The sequence below is a fragment of the Takifugu rubripes genome, chromosome 1, assembly GCF_901000725.2.
Source record: "Takifugu rubripes chromosome 1, fTakRub1.2, whole genome shotgun sequence".
Classification (NCBI taxonomy): Eukaryota; Metazoa; Chordata; class Actinopteri; order Tetraodontiformes; family Tetraodontidae; genus Takifugu; species Takifugu rubripes.
Genome location: NC_042285.1, coordinates 12,571,266 through 12,590,303, shown reverse-complemented (window position 1 = coordinate 12,590,303; position 19,038 = coordinate 12,571,266). Strand labels below are relative to the sequence as shown.

Sequence of the window (19,038 nt, the reverse complement as noted above, 5' to 3'; positions counted from 1 at the left end):
GCTAATACAGTGACTCTCAGGAGGTTCGCACAATTTCTGTGACTACATTAGACTATTTTACTCAAATAATTATCACAATATTGAGATTAATATAGGTAGAACACAACAACTGCTGATTACATTTACTTATATGTTCCTAGAGTTCACTCATGAGAAATGTCATCATCTCTGTACATGAATCAGAAACCAGGAGAGAATAAATAAGGAGAATTTGATCAAATCTTGCTTAAACCCAGAGTTTAGTATCACAGTGTGGATCACAGGTAGATAAGTATAGTATTAATAGGGATCAAAAGCTTCCTATGACAACAGTATTTGTTAATGTTCAGGCTCCACGTGGACGCTATCGCCACTAATTTGAATCACAAGTTATTAAATTTGTTAACCAAATAACGATGTCCATACAGACACACACACACACACTCACACACACACACACAACCACCGGATGTCCACTGACACCAGAAGTTGTCTCTCATTTTCAAAAATATGTTTTACAAAGATTATCAAAAGATGGGTTAGATGAGATGCTGAGATGTTTCGTGATTGGCTACAGAGGGGGCTCCTGTGGCCACGTGGCCCCCACAGGTTCACAGTGGAGGGGACGGACGGTGAACGGGTGGCGGAGTAAAAACATTTCCTATCCACAAAATGCTTCTTGAATTTCATTTGGCACATATTTTCTTAAATTTCACTGAGGTGACGACTCGTGTCAGCCTACCCATAATCCCTCCTGTTTTTGCACTCACAGCTAAGGGCCTGCCTAAGCCTCTTTGACCTTTGGTGAGAGCAGCACGGGGGGGGGGGGGGGCTGTAAGTGTTAGGAAAGGAAAGTGAGTCTCAGATCTCTGTCTCCACAAGAGTAAATTCCAGAGTGTAAAACTGGGTGGGGCTGAAAGACAAGCGCTGTAGAGAGCTGCAGACATTTCAAAGCGTGAATTGATTGATTATTCTGAGTTGGCTCAGCGAGCGATGATGTGATGAAGAGGGACCAATTGGCCTGGTACCCTACCCCCTACGAGCCCACCCCCACCCCCCACCCCCCACCCCCCCCGCTCACACAGCAGCACAATCTGCATATGTTATTGTCTTCCATTCGTGAGTTATATAGATTACAGTAATATAGGTAAGCGCTGTTATGTGGGGGTGCACGTTTGTCACAAGTCCAGGTAATGACTAGGCAGTAAAGACGGTGGAGCAGGTGCAGGCCGGACGGTCGGGATGGTTGTCTTATCCAGTTTCATCCTGGGATGAAACTCAGGTTTTCACATTTACTAAAAAAAGAAAAGGAAGTGTATTAGTGGAAGAGCTATGCATTACTGCAAATGTACATGGACACACACACGGGGGTGGGGGGTCGGGGAGGGGGGGGGCAATTTGTAACGAGTCCCTGAGAATGAAAAGGCAGTTTGTGTGTACATTTGTGGCTCCTATTAATGAGCTGATTAGGATCACACTTGGCTTAATGAGCCCCAGTAGGCTGAGAATGTGTGTGTGTGTGTGGGGTGTGTGGGTGGGTGGGTGTCCGTGCGCTGGAAAACAAGACGGTCGGCACTGGCCTCCAGGACCAGTAATCATCACTCACCTTTGACCAGATCCCATTTATTTACCAGAAACAATGAACACACCTTTATTTTGTGGGGCCACGCCCACAAGGCTGACATCCATCATACAGAGATGATCATACACAGTACAGGACAGCACGTCTGGTATGAGACAGCACGCATCACTACAGATACACACACGAGCGACCCGAGGCATGTAGTGGGGCGGGGGGGCAGCGTGCACACAGAACCACATGTCACACAGTGTAGATCTGACATATGCAGATGTGATTAATAGGCTGTGATCATTTTTGACGTCAGCAGAGTTCCTAAAGGCCGGAGTGCTGCCTCGCCTGATGACAGGGTAAGCTTTTTAGCTAGCTGTGATGAGCTGGGGGATCATATCAGTGATTACAGTCAGGCTGCGCAGAGAGGAAGCTTGATATTGTACTGCGGGGGAGGGCAAGGGGTGACAGGAACAAGTCTTTTGCCAGAAGGACTGGAGAAATGCACACATGAGGCAAAAAAGGGGGTAAAAGGGAGTTAAAGGTCGGATTTGGGACACTCACTGGCCAGATTCACAATGCAGGCGACGATAATGAGCGTCCCTCCCACTAATGACACCACGGAGAGCATCTTGGCCACACGTCCCAGACGCACGGCACCGTCCAGGTTTCCCTGCTCGAGGCTGTTCTTGGACTGAAAGAGACGAACGAACACTTTAGTTTTGGGGGAGGCTTTGATGGAGGTGCTGTAAAATACGGCCTCACTCTCACTGTACCATGATGGAGTAGACAAATCCCACAATGTTAATGGGCCACACGGGGCAGAAGCAGGCCAGGACGGACAGCAGGAGGTAGTCTTTCACTTTGGTCCGGTCCAGCGGGGGGTTTGTAGCAATGCTGGAGTGGCGAGACAGTGATGGCCGGGGCGAGAAGGCGGTGTAGCTGATGGAGCTCGCTCTGCTGCCCTTCCTGGTCTTTCCGTGATGGGGGTATGAGATGCAGGGTTGTCTCCTCGGAGGGGAGGAGATGACAGGGGAGGTGCTCTCAGACGCTTCATGGATCCCATTACCTGCACGAGGGAAGACAAACTTGTTTAGAGCCAAGTCAGCAGCACCACCACCCTCCCCCAACCCAGCTGCTTCGGCGCGGTCGGACTCGTCACTTACTGTTCTGCAGCTTCTCATTGATGACTATGACGAGATCCCCCTTGGAGTTGCTGCAGGGGGGTCTTGTGTTGATGAGTTGTTCATCTCTGACCTGGACGGGAGGCGCCGAGGCCACTTCTTGGGCCATCACAGGGCCCTCCTGGTCCAGCAGAGACGGCTGTTCCTCCCCGGGCCACACGGCAGGGCACGGGATCACGTTCACAGCCATGATGAGGGCAAAACAGTCGACGTTCCGGTCCTCGCTGCGCTGCCTGACGATACACCTGACGACCAGAAAGACGGTTTTAAAAGCAGAAGCTGCCGCCCCCCAACAGCCGGCCGATATCTTTGTCTAAACAAGTCTGCAGAAACAAGTAAATCCTCTGTTCTATAGGATTTTATAGTCTAGCACCTTCATCAGCCACACAAGCACATAAACTCTGCCTGAACTGGCTGCCACAGAGCCAACATTCCAGAAACATGCAGGATTTACTGGACATATTCAGATTAAATGGTAAACTTCACATTGAGTACCTAAACTACATCATTTTTGTGACAGATTATTATTATTTATAATGAGATGAATGCACAAATCTCTAAATAAACACGTGCATTCCATTTTAAAACAATAGCTATCACATAGTGACGGGCGCTTCTCTCATGTCATTTAATTCGCTTTTTAATTCTTTTTTCCTGTCTGTTTTACAGTCACTTTAATAAATCGGTGTTCCTCACGCAGCCCAAAAGCAAACACGGAAACAGGGTAAATAAGGCCGCAGAGCTCATAATAAACCCGCTGGATCAGATAACACAAAAAGCGAGTCCCAAAGGCAGGTGGAGCAGCCATGGATGCAGGTGTGCACATAGGCGCATTCAGTCATGTGCACAAACACACGCGCTCGCTGAAATGAGCAGAGAAAGGGATGAGGACAAAGGAAGAACAGCGCTGATCGATGAGGGGAGCAGCTAAATGATGAGCCGCTCCCGCAGATTCATTGGGTGTGAACAGCCCCGCTGACGGGCTTATGGACGGAACGCGTCCTTAGATGTTTGCATTTAACAGGAAACTATGGTCGGAGGCTGATGAGACGGTTCCGAGCCAGAGAAGAAGTGGAGCCGCGGATGCAGGAGACTGACCTTTTTAATCCAGCCGGAGCGTCCCTGGATTTGGCATCGTGGGAGTTTGATTCTCTGCTGCAAAAAAGATCCGCGTCAGAACCGAACCAGCATCTCCAGCCGGCAGATCCAGTTCAAACACGCCTCGCTCGGTTTGCAGGGACCCGTGTGGAGGTTGAGGAAGGACGGGGATGTTTGTAGCGCAGTGTGAGGGAGGGATGGGGAGTCTCCTGAAAAGCAGGGCGGGTGAGGGAGGAGGAGAGTGTGCGTGTGTGAAGGACAGAAAGGAAAAGAGAAATCCAGCAGATGTGATGCGGAAGGATGAAGCTGCAACATCACTGGTGTGCAGAACAAGAAGATGCCACGTTTGTGTGTCGGGGCCGTTTCCGCCACGTTTATTCAGACATAAAGAGACAGTCGGAGTCTTGTGAGTTTATTAAAAAGCAGGAATGCGCCATCAGCTGGAACACAAGAGTAACTACAAAAATATTCAAGCCTAAAACATCCGTGACACAAACTGCTGAGATTATATACACGAGCCATGATGCACAGCCACACAAAAAATATATAAATGTAAAAAAATACAAGTCACTTTCCCATGGCACTGAGGATGTTCGCCTGAAAAACAAAGTGAGTTACGTCAACAAAGCTCCTCTCATCATATGGATCTATTCTATATAAATCTATATATAGATATACTGTATACCCATAACGGTAATAGCATTGTTAGAAAAAGGTAATTCAATACTGATCAGAGGTTGATTTTAAAGCCTTGACAAAAGTAATGCTGCATTCGTCTAATCCTTGAAAATCTACTCACCTTCATAAAGGAAGAAAACCTCTTTTCTGTCATACCCTCCACTTTCACCAGATCTTCCACCTGTAAAACAGCTCAAGAGTGAGTTGATGATCTCCGCTGAAGACGGGCTGCTTTACAGAGGGACTTTTCTTCGCCCACCTTTGTGAAACGACCATTGATCTCCCTCCAGCCGAGGATCAGCTTTGCCTTCTTGTCCCCAATCTGCTGCAGCCCCTTCAGCTCTTTGAGGGAGCCCGTGTTCAGGACCTGCAGGATTTTCTCTCTGGACTGCTCCAGGACTGACGTGTCCAGCTGAGACTCCCACTCGGTCTGCATCGTGTTCTCCTTACCATCAGGCGGCTGAGACAAAACCAACTTCCATTACAATTGGAATTTGGAAAACAGTCAAATGAAACAATACAAAACGGGTGAATTTAGACCTCGAAATGTGGGTCGATTAGGAAAATAAGGCGACAGCTGAAGGATTGTTAGCTTGTACATGTTAAACCTGAGGTGGATGCTGACCTCAGCTTGCTCTGGAATCTTCCTGTCTTTCCTCTTGACGCAGACCGATTGTTTCTTGACTTTCACCGCGAGTTGCTGCAGAGGCTGGAGCTCCAACACTGAGACATGATATCACACACACACACACACACACACAATATTAATCACTCTGGCAGAAGAAGGCTCTCAGAACAACCGTCACAGATAAACACTGAAGCCTACACAGTTTCACACCCAAACGGTGTCAATTTTTATTGTAAATACTTTTCCCCCTCCGTGGTCATTCACGACTTGTTTGGCTCATACTTTGAGGTCTCACATCATGAGACTGTTGCTTTAAGAGAGGTTTGATCACAATTAAGGTGAGTTTTCGGGCCTTGGTTCCCACGATCCGGTGATTAACTGGTAAAATCAGGTGGTGTTTGGTGGAAATATTCTGTATTTAAAGTTTGGCCGTCTTTCTTGCAGTGTTTGTGCTGCCGCTGGAGGCCGTAGATTGAGATTTCTGTTCTTAATAATAAAAAAAAACCCTGAGTATAATTTTTTTTTAATGAATATGAGTAAAGCCAGGCCTTTGTGGTACTAAAATCTTTTGTTACACAGAACTCGACGCTTCTGCCGGTTCCGTTGTCCGGTGCCATGGTTTCTAGTGAAAAAGCCCGGCTTCTGCTGACCTTGTAGGGGTTGGACCACCGCCTGCTGTCTGCTGGGTTTTGTTGCACTTGGCTGTTTCCTCTGCAGAGGAGCCACAGTGTTTTTGAAGACCGGTTTGGTGCCGGCCTTTTCTCCAGCCAGTCGACTGAACAGCATGGCCTTGATCTCCAACTCCTTCTGCTTCTCTTTGAGCTCCTATCAAAATACAAATGTCAGATTTCACCTCAGCTGCTGCACATTTTTCCTGGGAATGCTGATACATTCCTGGTGCATAGGCGCAGTGATACCTGAATTTCCTTGCGAGACTGGGCCACATCTTTCAGCATGCCCAGCCTGTCTTTGTCCTGACAGCTCATCATCAGCTTCTCCAGCACAATTAGTCTGTCCATCACAGATGACTCCGACAGGCTGAAAGAAAACCAAATCAAGCTTAAGCTGCCATGAAGACGATGTCTGGCAGGATGATCAAGGACCTGGAGTGTCAGTGGCACTTCCTAATTAAATAAGGGTTAAATTGTAAAAAATAATTCACTGAATCAGTAGCAGCACTTGTAGCAGGTAGTCCAGGAGTGTAAGGTAGTAGGTACTTCTGTCTCTCATATCTTTGTAGACAGAACATCTGTAGCTAGTGGCAGCCTCGTATTTAAAGGCACGCACCATAAGATCGTTCAGCATTGCCACTTATTGTATTATCTAGCTAACAAATGCAACAGCGAGCTGCATTTCTACTCCACAAACCATGCCTTCCTGTCCAGATGAGGACTACCTCGGGCCATGTCCCAGACAGTGACTGCTTCATATTAAAATTATAAATATTAAATTAGGTAGAAGTAGGCCTAAATGGCGCAGACTGATGGGAATATAAAAACGAGCAGGCTGTCAGGGCTCTACTCCACTTTTAGCACAGAAACACTGCCTTAATTTTTTTAACCGTTGTTTCGCAATTTATTTGGATCAAACGTGATGCTGTAGTGCTGGTCGTGTACATGGGACAATACAGGGATCGATAAGTGGGTTTTACCTTTGAACGCTTGTGGAGGATGAGGGAACATCTTGCTCAGTTTTTCTCTCCTCTTTCTGTCGTTTCTTCTGCGGCTCGGTGCCAGCTTCCTGAGCCTCATGGGTTTCTCTGGCTCGCTTCACTGGAAAGGCAGAGGAGAAATTAACAGCTCAGTAATCACTGCACACATGCACCACCATTTGTGGGGTTCTCTTGATCAAAGGTATATAAATGGAGACGGTTCAGCATCAGACAGGCCTGTAGGTGTTCACTCACACAGCAGCAGAAACACAATGATCACAAAAACGCATTAGAAAACTGACATTTTCTCCAAATCCAGAGCTAGTGGACATCGATCTGTAACCAGGTGCTCCTTGATGCTTCCATCCTGGTTTAGTCCAGCTAAGGTTTAGTCTACTCGAGTGTAATGAAGACATGAGAACTCAATTCAATTTTTACTGTTGTTCCCTTTCAGGGTCACGGGGAGGGTGCTGGACCCTATCCCAGCTGCATATGGGCAGAGGCAGGGTTCACCCCTGGATGAGTGGCCAGCTCATCGCAGGGCCCTTCCTAAGCATTCAGATAGTCTGTACCTTGCTCAAGGGTACCTCTTTTTGTTTTTTTTAATCCTTTAACAGATTTGTGTTGACCTCTGCCTGCAATGTAGGGATAAAAGGATTACTTGTGTAATTCGAGTACCTTGATTACAAATAAATAATCGAGTAATTTTATCCACCTGGAGTAAAAACTGGTTTAAAAGTAAAGCTCAAAGCACAGTATTTCACATGGGCTATCGTACTATTAATGCGGCACAATGCCACAACGGAGGAGGCGGAAATGTTTGGTTGGAGGAGAAAGATGGAAACGTTGAGGGAAAGTAGCGATGAAATTCTCTTGTATATTTATAATTGCTCTTTAACTAAGCAAAAACACGTTTAATAGAATTACTCGATTAATGGAAGAGATTTTCAGTAGAATACCCAATTACTAAAACATTCTACAGCTGCAACCCTACTGCAAAGTACACTTGGTCATTTTGAGTTCCTCTCCCTGGCTCTCCTAGGTTTTGTCTTTGTTACCACTGTAAACAAGAGCATGTGTGTCACTCACCTGTCAGTACAGGCGGCGCTACAGTTTCACGAGTGAAGGGCTTGTTCACGATGAGTTTGGATTTGGCAGCAAAGTTGAGAGCACTGAAGGTATCAAAATAGTATTTGTATTCTGGTGCAATATTGGCGATCATGACGGAGTGTGCCGAGCCACCCAGAGAGTCCTGTAACAGCCGTGTCAGTTTACTGTCTCTGTAGGGTACACGGATGGCAGTTCCAGAATTTAGGGAGTCCACAACTTTGCTGAGAGTGAAGAGAGACAAGTTGATGGCGCCGCTTTCTTTTAAACGGATGCCCTGGTTACCGGTCCGGCGGTTGTCCTCAGAGCCTGCCAGGTCTATTAAATAAAGCTTGCCTGTCTGTTGTCTATGATGCAGAGCACGCCAAGTTCGCACAACCTGATGGAAGCAGAAGATTAGAGAATGAATGGCGACATACCAATGCTACAATGAGCAGAAAAGGTGGGGGGTGGGTGGGGAGACAAAACAGGAAATTATTAACGAGTGCAAACATCAGTTTGTTTCTCTCTCAGAAAAGTCCCAGAAAGCCTAGAAAATGCCAGCGGGAGAGTTGCAAGAGAGAGTTAATATCAGCACCAGCTACCAAATTCTGGCCTACTGCTCAAAGGCCACAATCCGTTTAAGATGCTGTTTAAATGTCGACCCATGCACAGGCAATCCCAAATAAACACACAGTGGGATTAGTTATAAGATAAACTGTTGCCACACTCATTCAAGAACCAAACCTTGATGAGGAGGACAGCGTGGCTGCGGCTGGAGCGCTGATTCAGTTTGGTCGATGCTGTTGTGCGATTAAGGCTGGCAGGGACAAAATGGCTGTCAAAATCCGAGAAGGAGGAGATGGTTATGTGAGTGAGGCCAGGGATGAAGATATTCTTGTCTTTGTCCTCTCGGATTGGCAAATCCTGGGAATTTGGTGAGAGAAGATCAAGCACCTGAGAAAAGAAATAATTAATAATTGAGAGCTCTAAACAAGTACTTTTCTGACTGACTAGATGCTTTACTGTTTGCTTTTAGGAATGTAACCAGGCGGCGCAGTTATCCGTTTTACTATAGTTCGGCAACTCTAAGCATCAAAAACAGACTTGTACTACACAGTCCAGGCAAAGGTAACATACCTTTTCATTGTAAATTTCCAAATATGACATGCCAATTTTGTAGTCCCATCCCTCGTTGGCATCCTTGGCATTGACCAGATTGAAAACCTCTCGAACAGCTCTGGGGATCACACCCAGCTGCTCTGAACTGCCCAACATGGTGTGGGTCTTACCTGCAAAAGCAAGCAAAGCAACTTATTACAATATATGCCTTGCAAGCATTTATTGTATAATATGTGGATATTTCAAAGTTTGGCATGTTGTTCCCCAAAGTAATAGTCAGATATAATGCATATACACACCAGCTCCTGTCGGTCCATATGCAAAAACACTGGCGTTTTGTCCATTGAGTACATGGGGTAAAATGGGCTTCACTGATGAGAGGAAAACCTCTTGTTGAGTCGTTTTCTCACCATAAAACGCATCAAAGCTGAAATGAGAACAAACCAACAAAATTTTGGACAGATGCATACATTTTATTAAGGGGGTGGACTAGAATCATGCCCACTTACTGGTACTTGACGGATTCTGTAGCGTTCCTCCAGTTAATTATCTCCAGGTTCTGGGAGTCCAAACCTCGCACGCAGGGCCCGTCGTCTCTCTCATCCGGCTGCGCTAAAAATGGACGTAAACGCACAGCAACCCGAACTCTGCTGTGTTTTTTGTTTCCTCCCTCTGATAGCGCTACACGCTGGGCCATTCTGATACCTTAAAAAGAAGTTAAAAAACACCTTAACAGCCATCACGTTAGCAAAACGTTAAACAATCGCGGTTATGCTAACAATAAGTGAGCGGACCGCACATTATTTTGGGCTAGTCGCACTTCACAAACTGGCTCATCGAAGTCTTATTCAGCAGTGGAACATTTTCTGTTTTTGCTTACCGCCGATGCTGGAGCAGCCCTTTGCCGCAAACCTCCTTTACTCTCCAGTTTTAACTTTTGTGCCACATTGTGAACACGGGCCTTTAACGAGACGGGATCGAGCCACACACCTAACGAACTTATTTCAAATGAAGGGCACAGACACCGGAAGTTGTAATCCACCAATCAAAATGGCGGGCGCGTCCATGACGTGAAAAGTACACGTCGCCTTTAGGATTTTCAAAACACAGGACCTTCGCTGTAAAAATTCAAATGTGTTTGCAAAAGGGGCACGCAACAAAAATGTACATTACTCTCTTCCTTATTATCATTACGTCTTGTCACGGTGACAAGCACTAGCGCAGTTTGGTCCATGTGTAGATCTATATAGCATACAATGCTACCGCTAGCCGAGCTTCACCGGTTCCGCTGATAATCCATATACTTTGAAATCAGCGAGAGACTTTGCGCGCAGTCTCGCAGAACCGAGAACGACGTCACGCGATTGTTTCGGTCCAAAATGGCGCAATGTTTACGTTCATACAATTGACTATATTTACAATCCATAGTCTACGTAAATTAAAATTGGTTATGGCTGGTAAATCCCGCGGACAACTTAGATGATTTTAATCAGGGCGGTTTGGTGCAACCCCGGTGACCTACGTCAACGTAGACATTCGGTAATGTCAATTTATGTATTTTGGGCTGTAGGGGGCTACTGGCTAGATCTGGCGTTAGCCGGCATATCGACCTATGTCACATGTCACTTTTTATTGGTCTTGTCTTTCATTCGGTTAAATTAAACGCTACTGGTTACAGGGCTGCTCATACGTCGTTTCGGCATTCATGAAGATGGGTCACGTATACGTTGTGGTTTGTTTCTTTCAATTAAGCATTAAACTTTTTGCTTTGCAGATGCTTTGGCTGTAAAATATTCCACCAACGACAGGAAGGATGCAGGCTGAAGCCACAGATTCATCCCTGAGAGAGGGCATAGAAGCTTTGGGTGTAAAAGACACAGACAAATCTGCAGCAACAGGAAAAGACGATGAGAAGCCTGAGCAACATGATGCAGAGATGACTGATGCCACAGAGGAAGACTCAGCAACCAAGGATGGAACCAGTAATAAAGGACACATTAAGAGAAAAACAATCATTGGCTTTTAATATCTGAAGTTGTTTAATTTCAGCCCATATATTTTAGTGGAAAAGATTCACCAGCAATTAGAGTTTGGAGCTTGAAAGGTTTAGTACAGGTTTAGTAAGAGCAAAAACAAGCAACACAATTCCATATAATGGGAATTGTATAGAAGAAAATGCATATTCTCAAAGGATAACTGCTGTATATGCTGCCACAGGATGGCATTATGTATGATGGAAACTTGCCTCATACTGTATACATATATATTTATTTTGCTTCCTACCAGGTGTAGACACAGATAAGGCCAAAGGAGAGGTCCAGAAGGATGACCCTCAGCAAGACTCAGGTGTGGACAGCGAACCGGTGAAGCAGGACGCAGATCTGGATGGCGAATGGGAGCTTCCGTACAGTGATGAGGAAATTGAGGATCCCAAAACATGGATGCCACCCACCACTGAGATCAAAAGACTGTATGAACTGCTCGCTAAAGGGGAGATGCTGGAATTGGAGTTTGTTCCCCTTCCCAGGAGGCCCCCTACTCCTGACCGAACCCCCTCACCAGAAAGAGATGAAGAGGAAGAGGCAGCAAAAGAACGAGAGCGGGACGAGAAGGACCACAAGTCAGTCCACTGTTTCTCACCATTTCATGTTTTAGGTTTTTGACTGTCATACAGGCACTGAAACCTCCCTGTATAAAAATGTTTCCCCAGGCCTCTAACGCCAACTGAGTTTGATTTTGATGAGGAGCAAACCACCCCAAAAAATGCCTTCGTCACCAGACGCAGGACACCAGGTGCTTCTGGAAATTCACGTTTGCTTTCTTCTGAAAAGACTTATAGGGAGCTAATGTGGTTGTTTACTTCCTTTTCCCAGGGTCTTCAGCTCGATCTTCTGTGAAAAGGGAAGCTCGCCTGGACAAAGTACTGTCAGACATGAAGCGCCACCGCAAAATCGAGGAGCAGATCATGCGCACGGGTCGAGATCTCTTCAAAAGCGAGAAGAAGCCTGACGAGACTCTGACCGCCAACAGCCAGAAAGAGCGAGAGAAGGCGCGGGAGCGAGACAGCAACCCGAACACCATCTTCTCTCCCAGACAGAGGAGATACTGAAGTATTCAAAGACCAGGACTTGCCCAGGGGCAAAGCGATTCCAGATGCTTTCAAGACACTTGAATTTTCTAAATTAACCAGTTTGATATGTTTTTATCGGTTTTGTATATTGGCAATAAACATTTAACCATGGAGAGTAATAACTGATGTGTGCAATGATGTGGATTTTAGAAAAAAAGACTCTCTGTACTGGAAAATGCATTTTATCCAAGTGTTGAATAGCTTTTCTGTTAAAAAAAACAAACAGAAATGTCTGATTTGGAATCTGATTGATTTTTTTTAAAAAATAAACGGTCAGATTCGGTGTTTCTCCGAAGGTCTTGAAACTCCGGGTTAAATCTGGCGTCGCCATAATGAAAGTTCCTGCCCATTTTCTGCGCTGAACCTGATTTTAGGACAGTGGCCTTGTGTGTCTCTATTGGAGCCAGTGTTGTCTTCTGTATCGGTCTTGTTGTGGCTGTTGATGTTTTTTAAAGGAAAAAAAGGACGAGTCAGGCTCAGGACAGAGAAGTATATTTTCAGCTAAGGTTGAGTAACAATATCGCCTTCACATGAGGCCCAGAAGCATATAGTTTAATATGGATGCATAAATATGCATTCAGAACCACAAACCAAATAAATAAATAAATACTTACAAATAAATAACGAGCAATTTATGGAATATACAGTACACGTTGAAATGTTTTACTCAGTAGCAGGATTCACGGGAATAGGTGTTCTGTGTTCAACATGCCCACAGCTGTTCACACGTTTTGGCACTTTGCCCTGTTTTAATGTTTGTTTTTTTTAGTTTCATTAATTTTTTTTAGATGCCTTTTGTTGCTAGGAAAAAACAAAATAAAAATGAATCAAAGCAACTCAAATGTCAGTGGGAAAATGTGCCACACGTGGATTGCCAGGAAGTTTGTCCCAACCAAATTAACGTTTGTTTCCCTTGTTACAGCACGAGTGGAACCTCGTTACTTCTGCTCTAACAACCAGACAATCAAATGAATGTTTTGGACCAGCACCGACCTGAAATATGAGAAAAACGCGTCACTTTTTAGTGTGAAAACATTTTTTTTTTGTTTTTGGATGGAATGAAGTTTTTATCTACACGGGAACAAAAAGCACTGTCGGAGTTTTTGAGGGTATTCTGCAAACACTGAACCGTAAAACGGGATTAATAATGCTCAAATATGGACTGGATGCTGCGAGTGGCAGAAGGGCGAGGGGGAAAAAGAGGGAAATAAAACAACACTGACTGAATACTGACGTGGGAATGAGGACAATTTTACATCAGCTATGTACACTCGTCACATTTTTGAGACTGACTCTCCCTTCGCTTCTGCAGACGACGTGAAATGAATAAATAAAAACGTGGGGAAGAGATAAGGCAGCAGAATAGGCTGATGAGAAGAACTCCCTTCTAAAGGTGAGTCAGTCTGCAGGTTACAGTTTGTTAGAGTGACAGTGAATACATAGAGGATACGGATAATAAACACTAACAAGTCAAAATACTGCTCAGCTGGGATTTTTCTTTTTAAAAGGTCTTCTTCATTACTAAGCTGAATCAGGCCTTTGATCTACAGCAAATGTTCTAACGTACAATATGATACATTCCTATGTTCCTGCGCTGCCTCCACAGTGAGGCAGGGAGGACCGAGTTTGATCTACAGGAGGGAAGTAGCCACCGCTGTTTGCTCTACATCCTCAAGTCAGTGCGTGTTCTGATCCGTCTGAAGGTGCCTGAAGTTCAGCAGTCACACATTTGGCTGCGTGGCTGCTGAACACACACTCCGGCACTAATCGAGGCCGTCTTCCGTAGCTTTATTTTTTTTTTTTTTTCTCTTTCTTTCTTTATTGCTACTTGTTTCAGGTCTCCTTGAAAGCTTTTGTACCCACAATTTCCACACAAAGCGCCTGTGCTGCGGTTCTACGGCGAGCGATGCGCCGCATCTCTGAAGCGCCCCAAATGTGCCAACGCGTTCTGCCTCTTTGCTCCAGGTTTGTTTTCAGCGGCTACGTTTGTACGACATTAAACCAGAAACACACATCAGGTGAATCAGATGTCACAGCTACAGTCACACCACAGCGTGTTACACAATTTGTGAAAGCAACGTTCACAGGAAGAGTGATGAGCTGATGAAGTGTATGAAATATCTAAGATACAACAGCAGAGAGGCGCTCTACAAGGACAACACAGGTGAGTTGGAAGTCAGGTTCATGGTCATTTAGTAGTCGTAATAGTCGTAATAGTAGTAGTGTTAATAGGAGTAGCTGTAGTAGTAATAGCAATAGTAGTAGTAATAGTAATAGTGGTAGTAGTAGTTGTAGCTGTAGTAGTAATAGTGGTAGTAGTAATAGTAGTAGTGGTAGCTGTAGTAGTAATAGCAATTGTAGTAGTAATAGTGGTAGTAGTGGTAGCTGTAGTAGTAATAGTAGTAGTAATAGTAATAGTAATAGTAGTAGTGGTAGCTGTAGTAGTAATAGTAATAGTAGTAGTAATAGTAGTAGTGGTAGCTGTAGTAGTAATAGCAATTGTAGTAGTAATAGTGGTAGTAGTAGTAATAGTAGTAGTGGTAGCTGTAGTAGTAATAGCAATTGTAGTAGTAATAGTGGTAGTAGTAATAGTAATAGTGGTAGTAGTAGTGATAGTAGTAATAGTAGTAGTGGTGGTAGCTGTAGTAGTAATAGCAATTGTAGTAGTAATAGTGGTAATAGTAATAGTGGTAGTAGTAGTGATAGTAGTAATAGTAGTAGTGGTGGTAGCTGTAGTAGTAAAAGCAATTGTAGTAGTAATAGTGGTAGTAGTAATAGTAATAGTGGTAGTAGTAATAGTAATAGTGGTAGTAGTAATAGTAATAGTGGTAGTCGTGTGGGTTTGTGATGGAGCTCTGTGGTGGAGCGCTTCAGAAACACATCCAGCGGGTGGGGGTCGGCGCCGTCGGTCGCGATGTACACGCTTAATGTGGAAATTGAGGGTAACTCATTGGTACATTCGCTCCCCTGACTCCCCTCCCCCACGCCACTCAGTGATTGGCCAGCTCAGGCTCCGAGGGGCGTCCGCTGTACCCGTTGGATGGTTGGGGCGGCGCGTGGCCATCCGCCTGCCGCTCCTTGGCTGCGGATGTACTTGTATGTGGTCTCTGAGAGCGGGAAGAGCCCGTGAACAGTCGCAGGGCCCCCCTGCATATTAGAAAGAACCAGTAGAGCTGAGGTGCCATGAGCAGGCCCGCGCCCAGGTTACAGTGCCACGGTACCGCCAGGGGAACCTTGTAGAACGGAATGGACGCGTACCTGCAGAGAAATCGAAAGAGGACAAATGATCTATGATCCTGCTCTTTAAACCAAAAGAGAGTCGTGTCATTTGGCGCCCGAAGCTCAGCAAGACAGCACACCGTGAGAGAGGGATGGACAGACAGACATACCTTCCATAAACGTAGTAGAGGTAAGGGAAGAGGAGGACTCTACAGATGAAAAAAGTGATCAGCATAAGAGCCCCATTCACTTTGTGCAGGAGTGTGTGTTGTTTTTTGTACTGAGAGCAGAAAAAAGGGGGACGGGTAGAGAGAAAGAAAGAGGGAGAGAAAGAAAAGCAAGCGGTAGAGTTTAGTGAAAGCTGACGACGTTCATCTCAGTATTAATCGCGAACATGTTAATGTTGACATCCACATCCGAGGGAGACAGCACAGGATGCCATGCAGGGGGGGGGGGGGGCGACATCTGTTTTGAACTTCTAATCTAATCCCAGCAGACAAGGACGATGCTGAGGGCTAACCCTAACCCTAACACCCCAAACTCTCTCCTTTTCTGTCACTCCAGGCATATTTCTGCCGTCCTAACGGTAACAAACAGAAGTAAACGGCTCAGTACCGGGGCGGGGGCAGCTACGATCACAGGCAGCTACCACGCACGTGTGACAGGCTGTTGTTTATCATGTATCAAGCGGGGGGGGGGGGGGGGGGGGGGGGGGGGGTGAGGAGGTGTGCGCAGTGTGTTCCTTGATAGGGGGAGGAAGCCTGAGCTGATTATCTGCTCCACAGCGCTGCGGTCCCCCACCGGGGGGACCTTTGCCCCCACATGGGCGGTGCACAATCACACAAACCTAAAATGGTGCAACTCCTACAACAGACATGTAAAAAAACAAACTCTGTTACCAACGGATGGTGCTCTGACGGCGCCGCAGCGGGGGCTGGCGGCCAGGAACGACCAGAAAGGCTGGACGTTCTCCGACAGAAGGAGAGAAGACAGAAGGGTGCAGAGCTTCAGGGTGACCCATGCACATGCAACAGGGACACAGATGTTCCGCACTCACCTGGATGAGGATTTTTCCTAAGCAGACCGACGGCGTGCTGAGCTCAGCCATGAACATGATACCTTGGAAATAATCTCCCTTTCCTTGTCGCCAGAACTATCAACAGAAAAAGGGATTTCTTTCAGACGCTTTTGACATTTTTAGAACCCTTTGTTTGAGCGAGCGAGTTGGGAAAGAAGAGAGAGACAGCCCGGCCCTGCGCTCCACGGGAACAACGTGTGACAGTTACCACAGAGACGGGGAAGCAGACGGTGACCATGACAACGTGATGCAGCACCATGAGGAACTCCCGGCGCAGGTAGCTGGTCAGTGCCGAGGTCATGTGTTTGGGTGTGGCCGACACGTCCTCGTGCCCTTTGACCTGCAGCTTGTACCAGTAGCACATGAACATTGCGTAGATGTCGTACACGAAATAAGGGACAGCGAACATGATGTAGGTGCAGGTCAGCCAGTGCCTGTGGGGAGACAAGCAGACAGGAGAGAAACGTAGAGGAATTAAGAGATATGTACAAAAAAAAGATGGAATCCCTTTAAAAAGCCCACAGCGTTCATCTGAGATTACGGCAATCTATAAAGGGCGATCGATCGCCTGGCAACACATAGTCTGAGCATTATAACTGGAGCATTCCTGGACTTACTGGTCCTCGATGATGTCCTCGCAGGAAGAAGCAATGATGTAGCCGGCTGAAGTGGCCATGACGGCCTGGACCGATGACACCAGCCTGGAAATCAAACAAATGTTTCGGACTCTTCGGTTTGGTCACAGTATTACAGCCCGCGCTAAAGAGCTGAAAATCTCACCTGGCGGACACGATGACAGCATCTCGCTCGCTCCACCGCAGCGCCGGGATCGACTTCAGACACTGTTTGGACAGAAGAAAAAGCCCCGGAAAGAAGACAGAGCCAGCAGCCAGGATGGACAGCATGATCCCAGATGATCCGTCCGACAGGCAAAAGGTTCCTTTGGGCAGTCTTGTGATCCGTCTGTAGACAAAAACAAGTCAAATGTCAAAGAGCGAAGGAGTCCTTCCTATTGATCTCCACAGAGGCGCCTCCCTACAGTATACATTTGACTGCACATCCAGATAACAAACAAGACAAACTATCAAAGCCTGACATGCGTTGCTGTTCCAGTCTCACTGCAGGACGATTCCTGCACGAAAACCAACCCCACAGGTGCAACGGTGACTAAAAGCAGGGCTGCAAATGTGAGAGAGGAGGCCCTTCATTAACCCCGTCCCTCCACCCATCTACTTAAACTACATACCTCACCCACTTGGGTATTTGAGACCGTTTTCTTACACTCCAGGCTGACCCGTTCAAAAGTTGGGTTGGTGAAATACGCAGTGCGCTCTTTCAAAACTCTAAAGGCGGAACATTTGGACCAGGTCAGTGACAGTTTAGCTTCGTTTCTATCTCAAACCGAAACACCAACCGACCTTTGACACGGAGCAAACCCTGTACCAGCGGCTACAGGATCCACACGGATTTAACGTGGTTCAGCCGAGATTTTAACGTGGGCGACCGCAAGAACAACTTTTCGAAACAGTCACATTTTTGCACGAATTCACGTCCATTTCACATCCGACAATGAAATAGGTCAAATCCGACAAGGCTTTCAATGCGATGTCCTACGGTGGTTCAATTCACAGCAGGAAATAAAGGTTATAGATGTCTAATAAAGCGCGACGGTGTTGTGATTGTGGCCCCATTGCTCCTCTTAAGCATGACAGACTGTCTGCGCTCTTGACTCGCCCGCTAACAATGACGGTAGCAATGTTAGCATCCCAAAATGTAGCGTTTGGCCGCGCTAGATGGTCAGCCTGGCAACCATTTCGCTTTAGCACATCCAAAAACAGCTTCAGCGTTGCTCAGCAAGGCGACGGCACCGGTGGGGACGTTTAGCGTTGATACCGAGCAAACGTGTCCTAACGTTAAACTATTTGGCTAGCTTGTTTGTTTGTAGCCCGTAGTTATTCGGCTAACTGGCGCTATCCATGCTAGCAGGCTAACAGGCTGCACTTTGCACATGTTTAGAATGAGGGAGGGAAAAAAATAACATTTACACAGATGTTCTGCGGAGTTCCGTCAACGGCAAGGCGAAGGTTGCGTCCAACAGAAGTGGTTTATGGTTATAGAAGTTCCGGGGGTCTCCGCCTCGATGATCCGCATGTTTATGTGGCCACTTCGATGTATGGAGGGTAGCAACAGCGAGCTAACGCTAAATCGATATGCATATGAGGGCAGCGCACCAAGCTCATCTAGTCTGGGATCGAACCGAGTCTTTAAGCGATCACAGCTAACCAGACTACGGCCAAACGCGGAGACGCCTCGCAGAAGCAGCCGGGTCCGGGCGTGTGGTTAGCGGCTCTGTCATCAGCCTGTCAGCGCCGGGATGCCGCTGCCAGCTCCAGACGCACCGTTGACTCAACGCTGTGGCGGCTGCGCCAGCTCCATCCTCCTGCTGCGCAGCCGCGCACGCCAGGAGGGCACTGACATCAGCAGCCCCCCCCCCGGGGGCACGCCGGGCTGCAGACTGTGCAGACGGTCCCGACTCTTTCTGCCGTGCATGAATTGTTTTCCTTTATCTTGTGTGGATCGTTCTGCGTTGAGCGTGTTGAGATTTATGTGGATTC

The 19,038-nt window shown here is 46.5% G+C and overlaps 4 protein-coding genes across 5 annotated transcripts; 1 reads left to right on the top strand and 3 right to left on the bottom strand.

Annotated features, from left to right (window-relative positions):
• Positions 1-1,043: 1,043 nt before the first annotated feature.
• Positions 1,044-4,082, bottom strand: prrt2 (proline-rich transmembrane protein 2). 2 transcript variants are annotated; one of them, XM_029838291.1, is made up of 5 exons: positions 3,832-4,082; positions 2,716-2,978; positions 2,326-2,618; positions 2,114-2,243; positions 1,044-1,274 (listed from the first exon to the last, which is right to left on the bottom strand). In XM_029838291.1, the coding sequence occupies exons 2-5, from the start codon at positions 2,921-2,923 to the stop codon at positions 1,258-1,260; spliced, it is 648 nt and encodes a 215-aa protein (XP_029694151.1). In that variant the 5' UTR covers positions 2,924-2,978; positions 3,832-4,082; the 3' UTR covers positions 1,044-1,257. The 2 variants fall into 2 exon arrangements, with proteins under 2 accessions (XP_029694151.1, XP_029694149.1); XM_029838289.1 differs by lacking the exon at positions 1,044-1,274 and having other exon boundaries at positions 1,572-2,243.
• Positions 4,083-4,230: 148 nt separating this feature from the next.
• kif22 (kinesin family member 22) lies at positions 4,231-10,039 on the bottom strand. The gene is made up of 13 exons (XM_003961276.3): positions 9,877-10,039; positions 9,506-9,701; positions 9,296-9,423; positions 9,015-9,166; positions 8,622-8,831; positions 7,878-8,274; positions 6,789-6,909; positions 6,055-6,175; positions 5,788-5,962; positions 5,135-5,232; positions 4,769-4,969; positions 4,631-4,690; positions 4,231-4,428 (listed from the first exon to the last, which is right to left on the bottom strand). The coding sequence occupies exons 2-13, from the start codon at positions 9,691-9,693 to the stop codon at positions 4,399-4,401; spliced, it is 1,881 nt and encodes a 626-aa protein (XP_003961325.2). The 5' UTR covers positions 9,694-9,701; positions 9,877-10,039; the 3' UTR covers positions 4,231-4,398.
• Positions 10,040-10,330: 291 nt separating this feature from the next.
• Positions 10,331-12,459, top strand: pagr1 (PAXIP1 associated glutamate-rich protein 1). Its single transcript, XM_003961394.3, has 5 exons — positions 10,331-10,535; positions 10,771-10,978; positions 11,283-11,616; positions 11,707-11,789; positions 11,870-12,459. The coding sequence occupies exons 2-5, from the start codon at positions 10,810-10,812 to the stop codon at positions 12,103-12,105; spliced, it is 822 nt and encodes a 273-aa protein (XP_003961443.2). The 5' UTR covers positions 10,331-10,535; positions 10,771-10,809; the 3' UTR covers positions 12,106-12,459.
• A 2,372-nt stretch (positions 12,460-14,831) lies between these two features.
• tlcd3bb (TLC domain containing 3Bb) lies at positions 14,832-18,884 on the bottom strand. Its single transcript, XM_003961395.3, has 7 exons — positions 18,469-18,884; positions 17,204-17,386; positions 17,041-17,124; positions 16,632-16,857; positions 16,403-16,498; positions 15,516-15,625; positions 14,832-15,384 (listed from the first exon to the last, which is right to left on the bottom strand). The coding sequence occupies exons 2-7, from the start codon at positions 17,326-17,328 to the stop codon at positions 15,117-15,119; spliced, it is 909 nt and encodes a 302-aa protein (XP_003961444.2). The 5' UTR covers positions 17,329-17,386; positions 18,469-18,884; the 3' UTR covers positions 14,832-15,116.
• Between the last annotated feature and the right edge of the window lie 154 nt (positions 18,885-19,038).

Coding starts and splice junctions, on each gene's coding strand:
- prrt2 (XM_029838289.1), bottom strand. CDS start 2,923: ATGGCTGTGAACGTGATCCCGTGCCCTGCCGTGTGGCCCGGGGAGGAA. Junction 2,619..2,715: donor CAATGAGAAGCTGCAGAACA/GTAAGTGACGAG, acceptor TCCCTCGTGCAG/GTAATGGGATCCATGAAGCG. Junction 2,244..2,325: donor GATTTGTCTACTCCATCATG/GTACAGTGAGAG, acceptor CGTCTCTTTCAG/TCCAAGAACAGCCTCGAGCA.
- kif22 (XM_003961276.3), bottom strand. CDS start 9,693: ATGGCCCAGCGTGTAGCGCTATCAGAGGGAGGAAACAAAAAACACAGC. Junction 9,424..9,505: donor ACAGAATCCGTCAAGTACCA/GTAAGTGGGCAT, acceptor TTCTCATTTCAG/CTTTGATGCGTTTTATGGTG. Junction 8,832..9,014: donor TGGAAATTTACAATGAAAAG/GTATGTTACCTT, acceptor TTCTTTTCTCAG/GTGCTTGATCTTCTCTCACC.
- pagr1 (XM_003961394.3), top strand. CDS start 10,810: ATGCAGGCTGAAGCCACAGATTCATCCCTGAGAGAGGGCATAGAAGCT. Junction 10,979..11,282: donor AGCAACCAAGGATGGAACCA/GTAATAAAGGAC, acceptor GCTTCCTACCAG/GTGTAGACACAGATAAGGCC. Junction 11,617..11,706: donor CGGGACGAGAAGGACCACAA/GTCAGTCCACTG, acceptor ATGTTTCCCCAG/GCCTCTAACGCCAACTGAGT.
- tlcd3bb (XM_003961395.3), bottom strand. CDS start 17,328: ATGCTGTCCATCCTGGCTGCTGGCTCTGTCTTCTTTCCGGGGCTTTTT. Junction 16,499..16,631: donor TCTGCTTCCCCGTCTCTGTG/GTAACTGTCACA, acceptor TTCTGTTGATAG/TTCTGGCGACAAGGAAAGGG. Junction 15,626..16,402: donor TAGGAAAAATCCTCATCCAG/GTGAGTGCGGAA, acceptor TTCTGCTCTCAG/TACAAAAAACAACACACACT.